Here is a 21647-nt window from a genome sequence, read left to right as displayed (position 1 = left end):
CCGAAGGGGTCCCGAGCGCGAAGCGGACCCCGCCCCCCGGGGCACGCGGCCGGGCTCCTGTGCCGGGCCCGGAGAGGACTTGGCTCACTGGGGCGTAGCGCCGGAGCGGCGCCGATCTCAGCCCGGCCCGAGAGCAGGAGGTGCGAGACCGGGGAGCCCCCCAGAGGCATGACAACGCGAGGCAGCGGTTTTACAAAACTGGCATCTTTAATTATTACTTTTAAAAAACAAACAAAAACCACATAAAATGGAAAGCCCTTCAGTATAGCCCAGCCCTTAGAAAAGTGGCATTTGTGTTTTCTGTAAATCCTCCTACAAAAAACAAGCTCCAAGCTGCGACACAATTTGGAGTGCAAAGGTTTAGACAAGTACAGTTTACAAATACATCTAAGGTTCTGATTGTTCAAATAGTTTTCAGACAATAGGGCTAAGAGATTTACACATGAAGTCAGTAGTCATCTTCAATATTTACATCTATTTAAAATTTGAGGCTCTACTTTATTCCATAGAAATAGTGATCTCAGAATGAGGTTTATTGCATTACTGCCCTATTCTGCACATAATATTGCTAATTTCTATAATACCATTGCTAATGGTATGCTGGGAGTGTGAAAAATCTATTAATATTAAAGGCACACAATTTAGCACAGTTATAGCATAGGCATTCACAAGTTTAAATACAATTAAGCAGGCCTTTTCCTGGGGATAGTTTCATAATGCAGATTCCCCTCCCACCCTGTACACTGAGTCATTCATGTCATGAACTGTCTACAAAAAACCTGGGAAGAAGTGCACCTTATTGACAGAAAGGCTGAATAGCTTTAGCTAGGCAACCCCCAATAAGGAAGGAGAGAAATAAACCAATGATAGTACTAAAAACAACCAACCCACCTTGTGATATATTTTTGATGAAGTTGTACATATTTTAATAGAGTTTAAATCCTATTCTTTACATTTATGGGGAACCACAGTAGTTCAAGTATTTTATTATTACAAATGCCAACTTTATATATATTTATATAAGTATATATACACACACACATTTTTTGGCAAATATGGGGAAATTTACAAAACAAGTTTGTGCTAAGTGGCTAAGACAAAATGAGAAAGCTTAGCATTATTTTGAACAGTAACAGTTTCACCTTCTGTAATTTGTGTAACAGACACACCATTGTAGCAGTCATGCATCTACAACACTGTGTCAATATAATCTAGTGGAACATAATCCAATAATTCAACTTCACCTTGGTTCACATACCTCAACTGACGTCCAAGGGCATCTTTTTTCAGGCACAGATTTAAACTGGATTTTAAAAACAACATGCTTTAGCCAGTGTCAACATCCTGACTGACACTAAAATCAAAGTTTGAAAGGTAGGTTAAAATTATGTACATTGGGGTAAGCGGGGTGCTAGGGTATAAAGTGCTCAAAAATTCTCAAAGGGCCTAGATAAACAATACGCATCATTTCTCTTAATATTTTGCAGTGTTCTCTTGCTGTCAGACTGTCTAACGTAATCAAAACTCATGATCACTCCCTTCCTAAAACAAGAAAAGGCTACCATTTTTCGTACCTTTATTTTAATATACCATTTAACGTATTAGTGGTACATTAGTAGAGGTTTCTGGTCTAGCTACTTAAAATTGTGTATTTAAAAACCATTTAAATTAACTGCCCTAGTATCCTCTATTGTCTATAGCTTAGTGTCAGTCAGCATGAAGTTAAAGTTTTCTTTGTTGTTTAAAAAGTGTGTTTATATTAAGCACACCAGTAAAAACATATACACAAACATGTTTATAGGATATTTCATCTTCTTTTCAAAATATACTGGCATCTTATTTCACTTGTGCCCTTAGTTGTATATACAGGAATAATAGTTTCTAGTCCAGGCAAAACAAGAACATGTACACAATATTTTTGTTAAATCAAGTGGCCTGATTTTTACAATTCCATTTTTTAACACCTGCCTGGGTAATAGTTTTTTTACTCTTCATTGTACATATCGTAAGACAATAAGCCACATGGAATATTTAATGATTGTGTCTCATCATAAGATGTGGGAAACAAAAAGTAACTCCCAAGTGCTGTTTTAGATTATTTTACTGCAGACTGATCCACTTCGAACTAGATAATCCAACTTCAGTTTGCAAAGCCACGATACTCACACACAGAGCTAAGAACAGACGATGTATTCCGTTCCTATAGCTTTGGTAGAGGTATCTTTGTTTAATATCTTACATTCCTTGTGTTTCCATCTCATTTTCCATATCCAGTACTGCAGAAAGGCGGCTCTGTGGGATATCATGGGCCATTTGATGCAAGAAGGATACGAATTGCAGCTCGGTTTTAGTGAACAGGTCAGTTTATGAGAGGGTAAAAGAGAAACTAAAAACTACATGGGAGGTAAAGGTGCAGGTCGAGAAGGAAAATAGTGTCCCTGAGGTACGTTCTTCTGTTGTGGTGGAGGTGGCCTGTAAGGGGGACAAAGATGTCAGTTTAGATTACATCCATTATATGCATATAGAGAATGCGCCCTAATTCTCCTGCTCTGTGTTACAGTCATGTCTTTGATGGTCTCTCCCTATGCACTCCTTCTCATAATTTCAGCTGCCACCTCTACACTAATGATTCCCATCTAACGCTCTCTCTCTCGACACAGGCTTTTTTCTTCTATACTATATGAAACTTCTAACATTTCCCGAGTCACACTGCTTTCCCAAATTAGGCATTTTGGAGTGAATTTTTCCTCTGCCCAAACCAATTTAAAACACAAATTACTACACGGTACAAACTATTTTATATAAGTGTCTGTCTGTGCTTTATTAATTAGCACCTTAAGGACACAGGCATCAATACAGCATTTTGTGCATTTAAATAAATGGTTAGACCAAAAAAGTTGTATATTTATTATGTATTTTAGAGTGAAACTAAATAGAAAGCTAGAACTGGATGCTCAAAGCTGATAGAAAGCATCCACACTTTTCGTAATAATGTACCTACCATTAAGAGTGTAAGAGGTGTCATCAGACAACATACATGTTTTATAAATTTCAGTGCACCCTTCTTTTCTTATGGCCCTTTCATTCACATCTGTAGCTTCATTATTTGGTGTATACATGATATGAGAAAAACCCTTACACACATGAACACAAAGAGAGGGTTAGAGTCAGAATGACAAGCTGTGAGTTTCCCCAAATTGTGTGCTCAAGTTCTCAATTTTACATTTGCATTAGTATGTATTATAAAGGAGTTTCCCCAGTAGCAAAATTGTCATTACTGACCTTGTAGGTATCTTATACTGCTGCTGCTTCTGGTGTGGCTGAGGATAATTGTAAGGCTGGTGATAAGCTGGTTGATGATGATTAACTGCATAAGATGGCACAGTGAATCTGTTTGCTGGCATGTCCTATGAGGAAATAAAGAACAACAACAGATATTCAAAAAGAAAGAAAAAAAATCACATAAACAGGAACTAGAGGAAGATTTGCTTCTTTAGTAATTTCACTGGAATGTAGGGCCACTCACTAGCGGATTTGGAGATGTAATGGGGAAATAGGGAAATGCTATTTCATACTCATCAGCTAAATGGCATGACGTCAGTTCCAGAGAGCTTAAAAGTGACAGAAGTTTACAGTACTGTAGTTTGAAAATAGAGAAATGCTGATCAAGAACATGTGGCTCTCTTGTCTAAGAGACAGACTCTGATGACCCTGAGTATGTCATTTAACCGTGCTTTGATTTACCCCTCTCTGAAATGGAGATAATGCAGAAGAGGAAATCTGAGGTGCAGAAGAGTATGCTCTGGGTATGGTGAGCCACATCGTCCCTGATCAGCACTCTTCCCTTTTCAAACTACAATACTTTCTAGACTGCTTATGGTTTCAGAGAATGCACTTCCAGTTGGCTCTCAAAGACAATTTAAGCAACATAAACCATAAGAGTCCCATTCCCCCTCTGTCATAAACAGATAAGAAAAGTTAATAGCACAGAAGTACTTTATATCTCTTTGACTGTAAAGGGTTAACAAGTTCAGTAAAGCCTTGGCTGTCACCTGACAAGAGAAACCAAAGGATACAGGCTACTTTCAATCTTGAGAGGAATTTCTTTGTGTGCTGTTAGTTTTTGTTTTGTTCACTCTGGGGCTGAGAGAGGACCAGATTGCAACCAGGTTTCTCTCCAAATCTCCCTGATACAGGTCTTATAAGTCAAAATAGGTGATACTAGATAATTAAAGCGATTAGCTTATTTGTTTTTATTTGCACATGTGCATTTGCTGGAAGTTATTTGTATTTGCTGAAAGAGTTCAAATTTGTATTTTTGCATGAAGGATTTTAATTGTATTTAAATACTTAGGCTGGGGTTTTCCCGTGCCTATAGCTAAAAACCCTGTACTATTCATTTAAATTTACAAAGATAATTTACTGTGTTCTTTCTTTTTAAAAGTTTCTTGTTTAAGAACCTGATTGTTTTTTTGGTGAACCCAGGCGATCTGATTCACCAGGAATTGAGTGGGAGAAAAGGGAAGGGAAGAAGCTAATCTCTCTTTTCAGGATTACTGTATCTCTCAGGAGAGTTGAGAGGGAAAGAGAGAAGGAGGAGGTGAATTGTCCTCTCGTTTTGTGATCAAGAGTTGAATCACAGTGATCTTCCAGGGTAACCAGGAAGGGAAGCCTGGAGAGACAATGGTGGGAAAGGTTTACTTCCTTGTGGAAATCCAGAGGTTTGGGTCTTGGGGGTCCCCTGGGCAGTTTTGGGGGGACCAGAGTGTACCAGGCACTGGAATTCCTGGTTGGTGGCAGGGCTACAGGTTCTAAGCTGGTAATTAAGCTTAGAGGAATTCATGCTGGTACCCCATCTTTTGGACGCTAAGGTTCACAGTGGGGAATTGTACCATGACACTCTCTCTTAAATTTAACTAATAAGAAGTTAAGAAAATAATCCATTTCTTCACTGGCAACGGCCCTTTCTACTACAGACAGTAAATTACTACATTCAATATGTAGTTGGCCTATCTATTGGTGTTACAAAATGGCAAATCCTGATATGCTTTAGAAGGTTGCTGCTTGAGAAATGTTTAATGGATCAAACTAAATCATCTAAATCCTACTCCTTCCCACTATCCAAAAAAAAACTTTTACTTTGTTTAAAATAAAAGCCTCTTGATTAAAATAATCTCATTTCCTAGCAACAGTCTGATGTGGTATGTAACAAAAAGAGGAAAATACCACTATATTTTGATTTAAGACTTTGCAGTCACCTTTAATAGTTTGGCACAATTATGTGTAGGAGTGCATTATAGGTCAGTAGAAAAATCTAGACAAGATGTTAGTATGTACCATCTATATTTTAAAGCACATTTTATATATAGATCTTAAAAATGTAATGAGACTGCAATCTCTCGGTTGTGCTTCCAAGCTGGTATTTTTACTGTAGCTTTGCAATATCAATAATGCACTATACTTGGAATTACTTAGATATTTTCTTCTTTGAAAACTTTTGGGCTTCAGAGGATATCTTCTTCATTAATATTATTGGTTTTTTATACAGCCCCATAAGGAGTACAGACAAATAAGAAAGGGATTCATCATCATAAATTATATATAGGCTATTACTGTAAAATTTTAGGTCCTACAGAAAGCATAGTCATTAGTATTTCTTACAGTGTATACATTACATGTGAGGGGAGTGAAGAGTTGAGATACAAGATTATATTGCTTTAAAAAGCAAAAACAAAAAACCCACCAACCAAAAATAGGTATTAATAGTTTTGGAGTAATTCTTGCTTTTATTATCCATTTATCAAGTCAACCTTCCACCCACTGTATTACTTTCAAAATGGACAATAATTGCACTCAAAGATTGAGAAAAAACAAGTCTCACATACCATGGGTATGCTCCTCGAAGTATAAGGCATGTTCTGCTGGAAGTTTCCTGGGTCTGTCTCTGTGCAAGGAGGAGGAGTTGGCACGCTTGTATGTGATCTGGAATTAGATTTGTATTGGCTACATTGAGTGGTCAACCATCTTACTATAATTCAATAGGATCATCATCAACATATTATGACACTTCTTATAGATACATACTGGCTGGATTTAAGTCTGTGTTTAAGAACTATTATTTTACTCCCTAAATTCATCAGTAAAATGTATGTCACTTTTTACAGGTGCCTATGTCTAGACATACTGTGAGCCTTTCTCTTCCAAGGAATAGATAATGTCCTTTTGTCCCAAAGAATGTGCCCAGAAAACAGACAACATCAAATGACACTAAAAGGAATGGCCTGAGGTCCACTGATATCAGGTCACTTGCCTCCTGTACTGCAACTGCGTAGAATAAACCTGCCTGATCTCCACTCGTGGGGATCTCAGGTTTACATCTCAGGACTACTGACAATCAGTTCTTTGGAATCATCTTCTGTAGAGGAGTCTGTGGCCAGTTTATGAAGTATCAGCAAAAGGGGTGGGGTGGGAAATCTTCTTACCGATGACAATGTGATATCGTTCTCCTGAACCATTGCTTCAGTGCCTTTCTCTTTGCAAATGCTACAGCAGCCGCTAAAAGGAGTGGAAGGACCAGGAAAAAGAATACTAGCAACCCATCTCTCAAGGCGGTGTCTTTGTCTGGTAGGGAAAGGGTGAGAAAGAAAAGCAGATAGAATTAGTTTTCATAGTATCCCCACTACTAAGCACTGCAATAGCACTGGGTTTTGATAGGACTGATTCTACAATTTTCCTCCATTCCGTAGAAAAGAAAAGCTAAAGTTGAGTATAATTGCTAGTGCATGCCCAGTGTATTACTTATTGGTGGTCATTTCAAAAGGGACAATATGTCAAAGAAGAATAAAGCATATGTTCTCCAGTATCCCTGTGCTATAATAGTATAGCACTGTAATATTGTAGTAACAGACTCTCTTCGATGTGTCATCCTGAAAGGCCTGTCACCAGATCAAGTTAAACAGGGCCGAAACAGAGCTCCCCTCTTCCCCTACTCCCCTCAAATCCTCTTCACATCCTTCCTTCTCAGGTTCACAACCTTAGAGTCATTCTCCCCTTCTTCATTCATCCAGGCTGTCCTCAAGGCTTGTGGCATCTTTCTCCACAACATAGTGTATGAAATGTCATAGAATCATAGAAATGTGGGGCTCAAAGGGATCTCAAGGAGGTCACAAGTCCATCCCTCCACACGGAGCCTTTATGCCCCTTCCTTTCTCTCCTGATAGTTCAGACACTTTTTCATACTCTGGAGAGTGATTTTTCAACTCAGTAACTACAACTGGCTTTCCCTTAGACCCCTATTTCTCCTTCAAAGAGAACAGTCAATGTTAACCTCCTGACCTATTGCAAACCATGTCACTCCTGTCCTCATCTCTATCTCTGCTGGCTCCCTATTGCTTACCATATCAGGTCTTTCCTTGCCTTGAAGGTATTGCACCAGTCCTCCCCAGGCTACAACTTGGATACTGTTTCCGACCGCATCCCCCTTGCCCAGCCATGCAAGCATCACAACTCCCTTCAGTTCCTTTTCCAATAGTCTCTTTTACACATGGAATGCCCTCCCAACCCCAGTGCACTAGACTACCACTCTCTCATCACCCATGTCCCTCCTAAAGACATACTTTTTCTGCTAGGCTCCAGACACTAACCCATGTCTGTCTAAAACCTCCAGGAGAGAGATTTCACAAAACAATAACCAAAAAACATAGTAAACTGACCATAAGATCTTTGAGGAAGGGACTACGTTATATTTGTGTTTAGTGCAGCACGAAGCACAGTCTGCACACAGATAATAAATGCTAGTTAAATGGTAATGTAGTAATATGCTGTGCATGGTACCCTAACCCCCTTCACGAGGCATAAGTCACACATTTACACTGCAGGTGTACATGCCAGCAGGAAAGAGAACACCCCCCTCTCACCCCCTGCAAGTATTATGGGTGTTTACTCAGTCTGTGCATGCAATCATGTACATAAAACAGTTATTTCCATCTGCCATTATTTCTAGAAACAGGCCTTCACATTTTTAATGTATAGATTGGAATCGACTGATTCAAATCTGCCCCTCCTTACAAATTTTAGTTCTAGGTTGGATTCAAAACTGGAATGGGTCCCCATTTCCAGTTTGGACACAACTACTCTTGAAAGATTCTGGCCCAGGATGACAGAAGTCATTAAAAACAGCTGGAATTGCAAGATTTCCAACATTCTAGAGGACAGAAGTCTCCAGCACTACAAGACACAAAGCCTAAGCTCTTGTGCTCGAAAGAACACTCACTGCAGTTTCAATCATCAGCACTTCAGCCAGTCTCACTTCCAAGGACAGCCAGACAACTAGGCACTGTATTTGCACACTCTGTCCAAACAGCACCAACAGCAAGAAGGGCATGCTGCCCTGAAGTCATCTCATCAGTACTTGCCATTATAAGGAGGTCCACTGTCTATGCTTCCTCCATATCCTTTCGTGTCACAGTAGGGAGGGGCCCAACCTGAGTCACATTGACAGTTCTTGTTGTTATTGCACACCTATAAATTAAAAAAACAAAACAAAAAAACCCACATATTACTGCCATTGTTACTGTAGCTCCACATAAGACTCTCCCCCTGCTAGTTGGTGGATCAAAGAGAAATGCTGCAAGGTGTCTTCAAAGATTACAGCCCAACTCCTGAAACAGAAGGTTCCAAAAGAAAGGGTACTTACCTTGCTGTTACTGGAGTATTTTGAGATGCGTGGTACCTATGTGTATTGCACAGTGAGGTCCACATGGGCTTCATGGGCCAGGGACTGGAAAAATTCTTGGTAGCAGTGTTCATCGGTCTGCATGTGCACCCTGTGCTACTTGTGCTTCAAACCGAGGGTATAAGAGGAGGCATGGACCAACCACCTCTCCAGTTCCTTCTCTAATGCAAATCACTCTAGGAAAGGATCCGAGGCAGAGGGGGAGGATGGCCAGTAGTGAAATATCCACATGGACCACATATCAAAGAACTCCAGTTACCGTAATGTAAGTAACCTTTCTTCTTCACATGATGGTCCCTGTAGATATTCCACTGCAGGTGTCTCCCAAGCAGTATTCAGTGAAGAGGACAGTGAAAGGAATGCTGCAGCATCGACTGCAGGACCACTATAATGAAGGAGGTGTCTACAGAAGAGGCTTGTATCAGGGTGTAATGTCTAGTAAAGGTGTGAAGAGTCCCATACTGCCACTCTACAGATCTCCAGGAGTGGAGCATCCTGAAGAGAGGCCATGGAAGCAGCCAAGGCTCTGGTCAAGTGAGCCCTCAGGCTCTGAGGAGAAAGTCCCTGCAAGATCACAGGAAAGGCACATGCAACCAGAAATCTATGTGGAATGTCTGTGAGGATATTGTTTCTCTTTTTGTTTGCTCAGCAATGGAAACAAAGTCTTGGAGATTGCTGGAAATCTTTGCAGATGGAAAGCTGAGGCTTGATGGCGATCCAGAGAATGGAGCTTACTGTCTTCTCTGATGCCGTGAGGTTCTGGGCAGAAGACAGGGAACTGTATTTATGACTTGGTGAACGGGAAATTCAGAGGGAACCTTTGGAATGAACTTGGGCTGTAACCTCAAGGAGACCTACCCCCAGTGGAACACCATAGGGGGAAAGCCCAACATAAAGGCCCTAAGCTCACCCACTCTTCTGGCAGTGGTGATTACAGTCAGGAAGGGCACCACAGACAGATGAAGAAAGGAACAGGCCAATGGTTCACAGGGAGGATTCATGAGTGTTGACAAAACCAGGCTGAGGTCCCAAGCTGGCCTTAGTTTCTGTGCAGGGGATAGGTTCCAGTAAGGCCTTTCAGAAACCTTACGATCACACAGTGGGGACAAAGGTTGACTAGCTATCACTGCTGATAGAACGTGTTAAACACAGCCAAATGCACACACAGAAAAGAGACAGGCCTGAGTCTTTGAGGGAAAGAAGGAATTCTGAGATGACAGGGATGTCCAAATCCTCGGGTATGCAATGTGGACACCACACAGAAAATCTCCTCCATTTAGCTCAGGGGTGGGCAAACTTTTTGGCCCGAGGGCCACATTGAGATTGTGCAACTGTACGGAGGGCCAGGTAGGGAATGCTATGCCTCCCCAAATAGCCTGGCCCCCCACCTCCATCCACCCCTTCCACTTCCCACCCGCTGACTGCTCCCCTCAGAACCTCCAACCCATCCAATCCCCCCTGCTCCTTGTCCTCTGACCGTCCCCTCCCAGGACCCCCACCTCCTATCCAACTCCCTGGTCCCTGTCCCCTGACTGCCCTGACCCCTATCCATGCCCCCACCCCCAACAGTCCCCCCGGGACTCCCACCCCGTAATCCAACCGCCCTCTGCTCCTCATCCCCTGCCCACCCCCTTCTGGGATCCCCCGCCCCTAACTTCCCCCTGGGATCCCACCCCCTTATCCAATTCCCTGCTTCCTGTCCCCTGACTGCCCTCCCGGCCCCTATCCACATCCCCACCCCCTGACAGGCCCCCCAGGACTCCTATTCCCAACCCTCCCTGTTCCCCATCCCCTGACCGCTCCCCCAGAACCTCCGCCCCATCCAACCGCTCCCTCCTTTATGCCTGCCCCCCAGAACCTCTCGCTCCCTTACCCAACCCCCCTGCTCCCTGCCCCCTTACCAGCACCAGGACTCACAGCCACAAGACCCGGCCAGAGCCAGCTGCATTCCTCCCCACACTGCCCAGCAGGAGTGGTGGGCCAGAGCACGGCCCACGCAGCAGCATGGCTGTCAGGGAAGGGAGACAGCAGGGGGAGGAGCTGGGGACTAGGCTCCCCAGACCGGAGCTCAGGAGCCGGGCAGGATAGTCCCACAGGCCGTATGTGGTCCGCGGGCCGTAGTTTGCCCATGTCTGATTTAGCTGCATAGCATCATTTCATAGAGTTTCCTGCTATTTTTGAGGATGAATTGTATCTCCTTGGAACACACTCTCGTTAAGCTCATTATCTATCCAAATACCAGGCTGTTAGATAGAGGGATGCTGGGTTGGGATGGTTGGTCCTGCTTCTGTTCTGTGTTAGCAGGTTCAGAAACGGTCGGATTCCTATGCATGGGAGCATTAGCATCTGCAGGATGCTGGTGAACCAAAACTGCCTCAGCTAGTAGGGTGCCACAAGAATCACTCACACACTTAAAATTTTTTCCAGGACTCAGGGCCAGTGAAGCAGCACTAAACTGAATAGTGCTGGAACCCTGGTTTTGCATGTTGTGGAATCTGTCCTCAGGTAAGTAAGCCGTGCCTGAAATCGAATTCCGAGTTGTGCCGATCAATTCTATACCTTGTTCTGGAACTAAAATGGAGTTTTCTAGGTTTACTGGACGTTTCTGTTGCTGCTCTGGTGTGGAACCAATGGTGCAGCCAGCAAATCGTTCCCTCCTCCTCTCTCTGGCCAATGTTGGGGCTGGTCCCATCCCTTCCTGCAGTTGGCTGTTTAGGAGAACTCGATCTTTAGCACCGACAGATTGGACCAATGGTCCCATGAGTTCCTAACACACCCAATACGAGCCTGCGGCATCTCACCCATTTGGAAGGTGTGTGTGGGGGCGGGGGATGATTGGGAAGGTGGGGGCGGTCTCCTTATTAGAGGCTTTAGGAAGGGATCTTTACTATTTCTTACCCTCCTCCCATCTCTTCCTAGAATCCCTAGGCTTGGCATCTGATGGTCCAGAGCTGGGAAGTATCTGGCCAGGAGGTGCTCTACTAGGTGATTCCTGTCGATGAATGGGGACCGAGAGTAGGGATCTGACAACCAGATTGGGAGCACATCAACCGCTCCATTAGCTGTCTATGAAGCCAAAAATTGCGGGATTGCCAGGTTTGAAATGAATGGCAAATAGTGGGATTAGGAGGATTCTCCAAAGTAATATCCACAGAAATCAGGAAGATCACTCACTGGGAAGACCAAGAGGTAGTCCACACTGGATTTGAAGCCTGGGATCTGAGGCATGCTAAGAACCCCTAACGTTAGGATTAGGAAGGTGGTGATGAGGATGGAGAAAAAACCTTAGACCCCCAAAACACCAGCTAGCTACTAAAACACCAAAACTAGCTAGCTAAGGGGGGAAAAAAACTATTTACACAACGGAAGCTAAAATTTTATCAGGAATGCTAAAGAAGCTGCACACTCTGAGGAGCTCAGCCCCAGACCACGTGCCATAGAGAGGAATTGGAGGGCATCCCCTAATGCCCTTCGTTCAGAGCACGAGGAGGCACAGGCGTGACCAATGCACACTACTAGCATGAAGTGTCTAGTCTGAAAGTGCATGTGTGCCCCACAGTGGAATACACACATAGGGACCATCACTTGAAAAGAACTAGTACTTGGTTTCTATACACAGCATCTAGAATCTTTTCCCACAGCCTGCTCAGTATGATCTTAAAACCAGGGCAATTGTACTGGACTGAGAGCTGTCCTTGGTGTAGCAGTAAGTTGTGAAAAGCTCCCACTCCCCCAAGCCACCCCCTCCAAGACCATCATTCCAGCAGCAAACGACACTGTAGCAAAGTTATAAACACATTGGGTTTTCTATACATTTGTGAAGCACAGGGACATTATTTGCTGACAAGCCAACATTTCTATTAGTCCAGCACAGGGAAGAAATAAAAAACAAACAAAACCAGGAAGGGGGAAAATGGAGAAACAAAACTCCCAAACTGTTAAAGTGAACTGCAACATAATAGGATATTGTATTTGTTAAATCTCAAAGATTAAATACAGCTTTGAGCAAGAGTCAGTTGGGAAGCCGCCATCTTGAGTCTGATTAAATAGAGGACTGAGAATGCAGAAACAGTTGCAATGTATGAAAAAAAGAGGAATTTAATTTAAAAAGAACTAAAAATCCCCAAACCCATGCCCTTCAGATGCTTTAGCCACTGTTACAGTAACCCAGAGTACTATAACTTCTCTTCTAACAACGTGAAAGTCCCTGCTTTCCCATCGCTTCTGCATTCTCATGCCTATCCTGAACCAGACAACTGCACATTCAGCAGCAAGTGCTATGCTTTATCAATACAGAGGCAGCTTCTACTTCCACAACGAGGGTTATAGTTATGTAGCTAGTGAGACAGTGGCAGACATTTCTAGAAACTGTTTAAAAACTTCTTTATAATGTTCATTTTTATACACAGATTTATTTTTGTTCAGTAAGTGTGTATCTATGAAAACCTCAGAGACTAATTGTTACATCTTAGAGTTTTAAGGCCAAATGGCACCACTGTGATCATCTAGTCTGACCCTGTTCATAGAACATGCCACAGGATTTCACCCAGTAATTCCTGCATCCAGCACAATAACATGGGTGAGCTAGAGCATTTTTTAAAATCAAGATTGAGCATCTTTCTAAAAGATTTTAAGTGCTGGAAAATCCATCACATCTCTTAGGTAGTTGTTCCAATGGTTAATTACCCTCATTGTTAAAAATCTTATTTTCCTTCAGTGTCCATCCACAATAGTAAACAAACTATGCTGGCCTGTTTAAATGCTGCTTTGCCAGAGTTTTATAAACTCTGCTTAAATAAAATAATTTCTGGACTATGCAGCCTATAAGCAGTTGTATTAAAAGAAACATTTTTGGAAACAGTAATGCTTGGGTGATACTAACCAGATAAAACATTGTACTAAAACAGTTTTTAAAACCTGTTCAGCTCACATTATTTAATAACCAGTGAAGATGGAACATCAAGGTGACTATTATGTTAACCGCACAGAAAAGCAACTTCTCATAATAAAGCCCACCCTTTAGGGCTTTCAAACAAAAAGTAGTGTTTCTACATTAAACAGCTTTCTGTGAGTTCAGGAGTGGCCACATCTGGGTATTGTATGGCTGGCCATGAATGCTCATGAAATTGTGGATTGTGCAGGAGGGGGTGCAGGCTCTGGCTGGGAGTGCGGGCTCTGGGGTGGGGCTGGGGATGAGGGCTTTGGGGTGCAAGAGGGTCCTCCGGGTTGGGACTGATGGGTTTGGAGGGCAGGAGGGGGATCAGGGCTGGGGCAGTTGTTTGGGGCATAGGAGGGGGCCAGGGGTGCAGGCTCTGGGCGGCACTTACCTCCAGCAGCTCCCAAAAGCAGTGGCACGTCCCCCCTCTGGCTCCTATGTGGAGGTGCAGCCAGGAAGCTCTGCACACTGCCCTGTCTGCAGGGATGGTGCTTGGGGCGAGGGAAGTGTGTAGAGCCCCCTGGCTTTCCCTACGCACAGGAGCCAGAGGGGGGACATGCCACTGCTTCTGGGAGCGAGCAGAGTGGGGCAAGCCCCTTACTCCGCTCACCGGCTGGAGTGCCAGAGCAGGGCAAGCCCAAGACCCTGCTCCCCGGCGGGAGCTTGAGGGCCAGATTAAAACTTCTGGAGGGACAGACGCGGCCCCCGGGCCATAGTTTGCCCACGCCTGTGTCAGTTACATTCTTTAGGTAGTGATCAATGAAAGGTTTGTAGCACTAAAACAGCTAATTATTAAACAAGTTACTGGGCTCAATACAGAGGTGAGTGAAATTCCATAAAACGAAGTCAGATGATGATATAGTGGTCTGTTCACGCCTTAAAAATCAATGAATCTGAGCTTTCTTACTGAAGAGCATCCCGAGAAAATGATATTGCCCAATATGAGGAATACCCAAGAAATACTGCAGGACTTTCAGGGAACATTCAGACCAGGCTGGATCAGAATAGAAAGGCACCTTTACGCCTGACTTACCCCATGTCCATGGCATTTTTTCTCTACATCGCAGTCATAGTTCAGAACAGAGACATTTACACACTGGAAGTGCCTACAGATCTAGGGAAGTAAAAAGAAACAAGATGACTCCCAATACAAATATGATGGTTTTGGACTAACTAATATTACCACCTCCACCCTTCCTCCCCTCCCATTCTTCAACTCGTTTTACCCTGGACTCTTGCTCAGTGTATGAGTTCGCTGCCTGTACTACTTCCACGCTACCTTCAATTAGTGCTGCACAGCAAGCTCACACCACTTTGAGAATGCACACTTTTCTCTCACCCTGGAAGCTTTAAGTCTGATATAAACTTGTTTGCTGTAATAAGGAATTCATAAGGTTTGTTGCAAATGATCTGTATTTTCACCTAAAATGCTTCCCACAAGGTCTTAATACAGACCAGTAGTATCAGAATCATCCATGGTACAAATGTACAGATAGCAAGGTACCATACCACTGCTGGGGAAGAATTCGGTGCAGCCCCTATGCTGAACTATAGAAGGAAATAGTTGGGTCTCCTTTTCAGCCAGCTTGATAATTACGATGTATGGACGCAGACCTGAATTTCCACCCATTGCCTGAAAAGCAGTTTTTGTATAGCTAGTTCTTCTTGATCACTGATTTCCAGAGATCCTGGGTCTTAACCGAACTTAACACTTGCTTTTGTTTCTTCTAAAAAGAACTTCCCTTTAAAGGAATTTATTCACAGAGTCGATTTCCAGGGAGAGTGTTACTCAGTTAGTGTTGGGGAAGGAGGAGATGAGGAAGTAATGAATTGTTAAGTTTGGCATTAGTTGCATGCACTAAGGTGAAGGTGAATTAATATGTTTGTGTATGCATGTAAACAAGGAGCTGCAGATGATTTACACACATCTAACAACTCATTTAGGTTTTATCCTAGGAATATTTTAAAGTTATTAATTTGTTATTGCTTACTTTTCCAGTATTACATTTTGTGCCTTCATTCACCGTTCCAGGATCTGGAACATCTGATCCTAGCTGGAAATCCACACCCCAACATGTAGTGCCTCTGATGGTGGTTTGAATAATTGCAGGTTCAATCCCAAAAACAGGCATTGTTTTCACATTCTCACACTGCAGCTTTCCACACATGGCATTCCTACAACAACAGTATAATTTAAGAACTGTTATGGTTCTGGTGTTTAATTCATATAGAGGAAAGGATCTTTCTGGCCTTCCTTTCCTAATGGACAATTATTAAAGATCACATGAGATGCATTCCCAAATACTAACATCACGCTGAAGTGAAGAGCAGAACAAGAGCGAGCTATATATCAGTCTAAAACTAGGAGGACATGGATTTATGCCTGCTGTTGGCAAAAGTTTGTGATCCTCAAACAAAAGCAAATACACTCCTGCAGCACCGCTATGTAGCTAATGAGAAAAAAAAAAGTCTGCAAAAGAGCATGTCTACATTACACCATTATTCATAGTGCTTAGTGCAGCAAAAGAACACCACAACGCAGGTTCGTTATTTCCAAGATGCCTCTTTTTATATATTAATTTATTAAACTTTGCAGCAAAAACTGTTTGAAAATTCATGCCCATTTAGATAAAAACTAATATTATAACAGAGTTATAAAGTAATTTGAATTTTTTTGTACATTTATGTATTTGTAACCTAAGCTCCAATAACCCAGATTCAAAATTTAAGGCTTTAAAAGAACTTTTCTAAGCTACTTTATTTTGGTTTTTGAAAGACACACACAGCATCAATGAAGATAGATCATGGGGCACTGTGTGTCTATGACAAATCTCTATTGCTAAGTTGTGCTATGTATAAGGATTTGACAGCTGGCTAATTTTAAGGCATCTGAACGTGGATTTTTGGAGGCTTCCCGAATGATACCTGTTATGCATTCTCTCCTTCGTTAAACCCAACTCACCAGCTGGAACACTTTTTGTAGTCATGGCCCTGGTAACCACAGTTGCCAAATCTGTCACCTTTGGAATTCACTTCAGTAAAACAAATGTTAGGGGCAGCCTTTGCTCCTGCAAAGACAGAGGGGGAACTAGGTCAGCTAACAGAGAGCTAGAGAAGCATCTCACATTGTGCACATACTTCTCTCTAGCCCCAAAACCCATGTCGCATCTGCAGCATGAATAATCGGAAAGTTTGACCAAAATACACTAATGGGGTAAAACTGTTGGTCCAAACAGGTTCCAAGCTAACAGTACTGAGAGAAAATACAGTCACTTAGAAAGAAATATTATTAGCTGGACATTAAGTCTTGATGAATAGATTTAGCCTTATAAATAGAATCTGACAATATGAGTGTATCATAGCAAGGAAATTAGTAGTACTTGAATCCATAGCACCACAATGAATTTTATGGCACAATAAAAGTTAATTTGTCATAAATACCAGAAATATTGAAAATCCTTTGCCAATTCTGGCTGGTTTTTCTTGTAGACTAAAAAAACCTAAAATCCATATTCGTTAAACAAATTGGGTGCTTTCTCTCTTTTAGCAATGGCCCTCCGAAACGTTATAATCATCATCCTTACTTGAGCCGAAGATAGCCTGACACTGCGCATCATAGTACTGGCAAACCCCATTGTAACAATAGGCTTCATCATTCTGGCACGGGTACCCATTCTGAACAGTAACGTCTTGCTGACAGAACGGGGAGGTCCCATTGCAGTACTCTGGGAGATCACATTCATTGGTACTTGCCCGGCACACAGTGCCTCCTGGAAGAAACTGGAAGGGGCGGAAAAAGGAAAAATAAAATCTCAAGCAAAGATCTAAAAAGCCATACATCAACATACATTCTGAAAATAAATCCAAAAATGGCTTAACAAACTGAACATGCACTTTGCTGAAGTCACCCTTTTGTGCTGGAAACATGCAAAAACCTTCCCAGCTCAGCAGAGACTATTTCCCTCCTGGACTCACTAATCAAGCCCGGCACTCCTTTTTCCTCAGAGTCAGTGGAGAATGCTTTACGACATGAGATTCTTCCAACACCATCCTGGCATCTCTTACCCGACATTTTTTACAGCAGTCACCATATGCACATTCAGCCCCTGCTCGGAGTTTGCAAGTATCCGATTCACAGCAAGGATCTCTTTCGCATTCCTGTAAATTAAAGCAGTAAGAGTAATTCAGTGAATGAGAAAGAATCATATCTGACCCCTGCAGAAATGCAGGCAGTCTGCATTTAACACAGTCATGTGAGCAACACTGGTGAACTGTCCCAGTTACTAACCTTTGGTGAACCACAGTCACACTCCTCCCCAGCATCCACTAACTTGTTGCCACAAAATGGGATGCTATAGGTTTCATCAGGGTTGGGAACGTTAAGCAGGCAGCTTCCACCTTTGTTCAGAGTTAACTTCTCAAAGTCTTCTGCACTGCAGCTGCTGAAATTTCTGGACCCTCTGCAATAGAGTATTAGCCATTCTTTACACTGTGTCTACTTAGGAGTTCTTCTTGACCAGCATTCTTGTGCAATAAAGAGTCAGTGTAGCAAAAATTAGAGCCAACAGCTAGAGACAGATGAGGACAATATAGTACGATACCTCTGAATGTGGAATGAGATATAAATCTTTCTGCTACATTCATAAAGCAAAAATCTTTACTTAAAGGAAAACTGACCACCCCTTAATAAAATATTTAAATAGTACCATGAGTTCAATTATATAACCTCCTGATGACAAAATAACAAACAGAGTCACAATCAGAAAAATAATATAATACAAGGGAATAGGTGTCATCTAAACAAAGGTCTGGGAGCCATGAACTCCTGAGTTAAGTCATGTAACCTTTCAGTTCCCAAACACAAGGATAATATAGAGTTGTCCACATAGCAAGCTAATGAAAATAAGCTAGGTTGTGAATTTAAAGTGCAATAGTTAGGGTACGTCTACACTGCACGATTATTTCGAATTAGCTTAAACCGATATTACAAAACAGATCTAATAAAATCGGTTTAGCGCGTCCACAGTGGGATCCCGAAATCGATTGTTTAAGCTACCATCGGGGTGGGTGATTTCAGGAGGGTCACTTGGGTAGCTAATCCTCAGCTTATCCCATAGTTCCCACTTCCGTGTTGAGAGCACAGGGCTGAGTGGCCGAGAAAACATTGCCCCGGGTGTGCTGCGTTTACAGCCTCACCCCTTGGTGAAAGCAGCAGACAACCCTTCTGGCCGCCTGTTTCGGAGTGCATTGAGCAACGCCATTGCAAGCACTATTCCCTTTTTTTCACGTTGGTGGGGGGGGAAATAACTGGGAGTGTTCCTTGAACCACGCCAGACACTGTCTGAACTACAGACATTGGAGCTCATGCCAAGATGCAAATAACTTTTTTCAGAGACTGCTGTGACTGTGGGATAGCTGGAGTCTCAGTACCCTCCCTCCCTTCATGAGCGTCAATTTGAGTCTCTGGCTTCCCTTACGTTGTCACGCACGCTGTGTAATCTGAGATTTTTTTATTCAAAACGCGTGCGCATTTCCGTGTTCTTAAAAGAGCTGGATACCAACAGGCTTGTCTTCCCATTACACGATTAGACTAGTATCTCCGACGTTATGATGGAGCTCTTTTCAATTCCAGAGCATCGCCAGCATGTGACTAAATCAGAGCTCCACGCTGGGGCAAGCAGAAATGTAATTCAAAATGTTCGCTAGGGGCTTTCCTGTTACCCGCGCTGCCCGCTGCATCCGAGTTCAGATTGCTTCCAGACGGCGGTCCCAGTGCTGCACTCTGGGATGCCGCCGAGAGCCAATAACCGTCAATTCCGTCCACAAACCCTTATCCGAGTTATCACTATGGTAATTTAGCGCTACTTCTCGTTTGGTAGGAGTTCCGAAATCGATTTAAGGAGCCGTTTAACTCGATATTAATGACGACGTCGTGTGAACGGACACAGTGTTAAATCGGTATATCGGCCATTAAACTGATTTAAAGTCGCAGTGTAGACCTGGCCTTATTCCACACTAGCTCCCCATGTGGGCATTTCTTATTCTGCACTAAAAGTGCCTTTGTGCAATTTTACTCTGGCGGAATTCTGCGCCACTGCACATGCACAGAATTTATGTCCCAAGCAGATTTCTTTGCTTCCCAGTAGAAAAATTACTTTCTGACAGGGAAGCCACAAGAACGGTCATACGACCCTTTCCAGCAGTATGTTTCGGGTACCCAAGGCAGCTGGCAGAGAGGCAGATCACTGTGGGGCTGGGAACGGGACTGGGAAGGACCCGGCTGGTGCCTCCTATCCTGCACCAGGCTCAGCTGCTAGTCCCAGCTGGGCTGGGGAGGACTGGACTTCCTCTTCCCCTGCACGGCATCCGGGGCTGTGTCAGACTCACCCCCAGATTTCTCCCCCACTTCAGGAAGCTTCCTGCACCCATCGCTCCTCAGCTGCAGGAGGAGGGATCACTGTACAGGGAGCTGCCCCCGCATCTGCCCCCATCTCATACTCAGACCCTCCCGCTGAGTCTCACACACACACCCCGTACCCAGAACCTCCCCTGCCCCGACAAGCCGCACTCCCCCTGCACCTGGACCATCCCAACCAGCCACCCACTCCCAGATCCCCACCCTATCAAGCCTCAACCAGCTGCACCTGGATCCCAACCCCACTGAGCCACACTCCCCCTGCACCTGGACCATCCCAATGAGCCACACACACCCAGATCCCTACCCTACTGAGCTCCAACCACCTGCACCTGGATTCCAACCCCACTGAGCCCGACTCTGCCAGCATCTGGACCTCCCCCATTGAGCTCCCCACACTGACCCCACTGCTGTGCTGTCCCCTCCCCACCACACTTCCCCATTGAGCCCCAAACATCTTCACCTGAACCCCCCTGCAGAGTCCCATTCCCCCTGCACCCAGAACACCCTCACAAGTCCCTGTGAATCCAGATCCCCCACACACCTGGATCCCCCACTGAGCCACCTGCACCCAGGCTGCCCCACACCAAATCCTCTCAAGCCACACCTGGATCCCCTCCACACTTGGATCCTGCCTGCCCACATCTGGTGCACCTGGCATGGGACAGATCTCTGTAGTGTTTCTGGTGCAGGCCCGGTGTCATAAACATACAGCTATAGGTAGCATATAATTCCTCCTTTACCTGTAAAGGGTTAAGAAGCCCACATAACCTGGTTGGCATCTGATCAGAAGAACCAATGGGAAAAAAAGATACTTTAACGCATTTTCTTACTATTGCTTATTACTGTTGCCACCATGTCAGGGTTCCCTCCCCACTTTGAACTTTGGGGTACAGATGTGGGTACCCGCATGAAAAAAACCCTAAGTTTATTTCTACCAGCTTAGGGTTAAAACCTCCCCAAGGCACAAATTTCTTTTTTGCCCTTGGTATTGCTGCCTCCACTAAGTGATTTAAACAAACATTCTGGGAAGGCCACTTGGAGCCCTACTTTCCCAAAATATCCCCTCAAACTCCTACACCCCCTTTTCTGGGGAGGCTTGTGAATAATATTCTAACCAATTGGTTAAAAAGTGAGCACAGATCAAACTCCCTGGGTCTTTAGGACACTGAAAAACAATTAGTTTTTTAAAAAAAGTTTACTTAAAAAAAAATAAAATAAAAGAATCACCTCTGTAAAATCAAGATGGAAGATAACTTTATAGGGTAACAAAAAGTTTTAAAACACAGAGGATTTTCCCTCTAGACAAAACTTTAAAGTTACAAAAACAGGGATAAACCTCCCTCTTAGCACAGGGCAAATTTACAAGCTAAAACAAAAGATAATAAGAAAATGCATTTAAAGTATTACTTACTATTTTTGTAATATTAGATGTATTATTTTAGTAGGAGCTGAATTACTTGCTTGGTCTTTTTCTTTGTTTTCTGAGAGAACACCCACAGAGCACAAAGCAAAGACTTTTTCCCTCCCCAGATTTGAAAGTATCTTTTTCTCCCCATTGG

The 21647-nt window shown here is 43.4% G+C and overlaps 1 protein-coding gene across 3 annotated transcripts in view; it reads right to left on the bottom strand.

The window, feature by feature from the left end:
- Positions 1-185: 185 nt before the first annotated feature.
- The window catches only part of ADAM9 (ADAM metallopeptidase domain 9), a 61580-nt gene continuing 40118 nt past the window's right edge, over positions 186-21647 (bottom strand). For 2 of the 3 annotated variants that reach the window (XM_032774571.2, XM_032774572.2), the window contains 11 exons: positions 17959-18130; positions 17736-17828; positions 17255-17450; positions 16633-16738; positions 15662-15845; positions 14704-14784; positions 8415-8520; positions 6483-6621; positions 5886-5982; positions 3283-3407; positions 186-2472 (listed from right to left, as the gene is read on the bottom strand). In XM_032774571.2, the coding sequence (XP_032630462.1) occupies positions 2394-2472; positions 3283-3407; positions 5886-5982; positions 6483-6621; positions 8415-8520; positions 14704-14784; positions 15662-15845; positions 16633-16738; positions 17255-17450; positions 17736-17828; positions 17959-18130 (1378 nt within the window). In that variant the 3' untranslated portion in view covers positions 186-2393. Of the gene's footprint in view, positions 2473-3282; positions 3408-5885; positions 5983-6482; positions 6622-8380; positions 8521-14703; positions 14785-15661; positions 15846-16632; positions 16739-17254; positions 17451-17735; positions 17829-17958; positions 18131-21647 lie in introns of those variants that run through there. The other variant, XM_075062799.1, reaches the window with a different exon arrangement.

The sequence above is a fragment of the Chelonoidis abingdonii genome, chromosome 2, assembly GCF_003597395.2.
Source record: "Chelonoidis abingdonii isolate Lonesome George chromosome 2, CheloAbing_2.0, whole genome shotgun sequence".
NCBI lineage: Eukaryota > Metazoa > Chordata > Testudines > Testudinidae > Chelonoidis > Chelonoidis abingdonii.
Note: the sequence above shows the minus strand (reverse complement) of the source record. Positions and strands in the feature narration are given on the sequence as shown.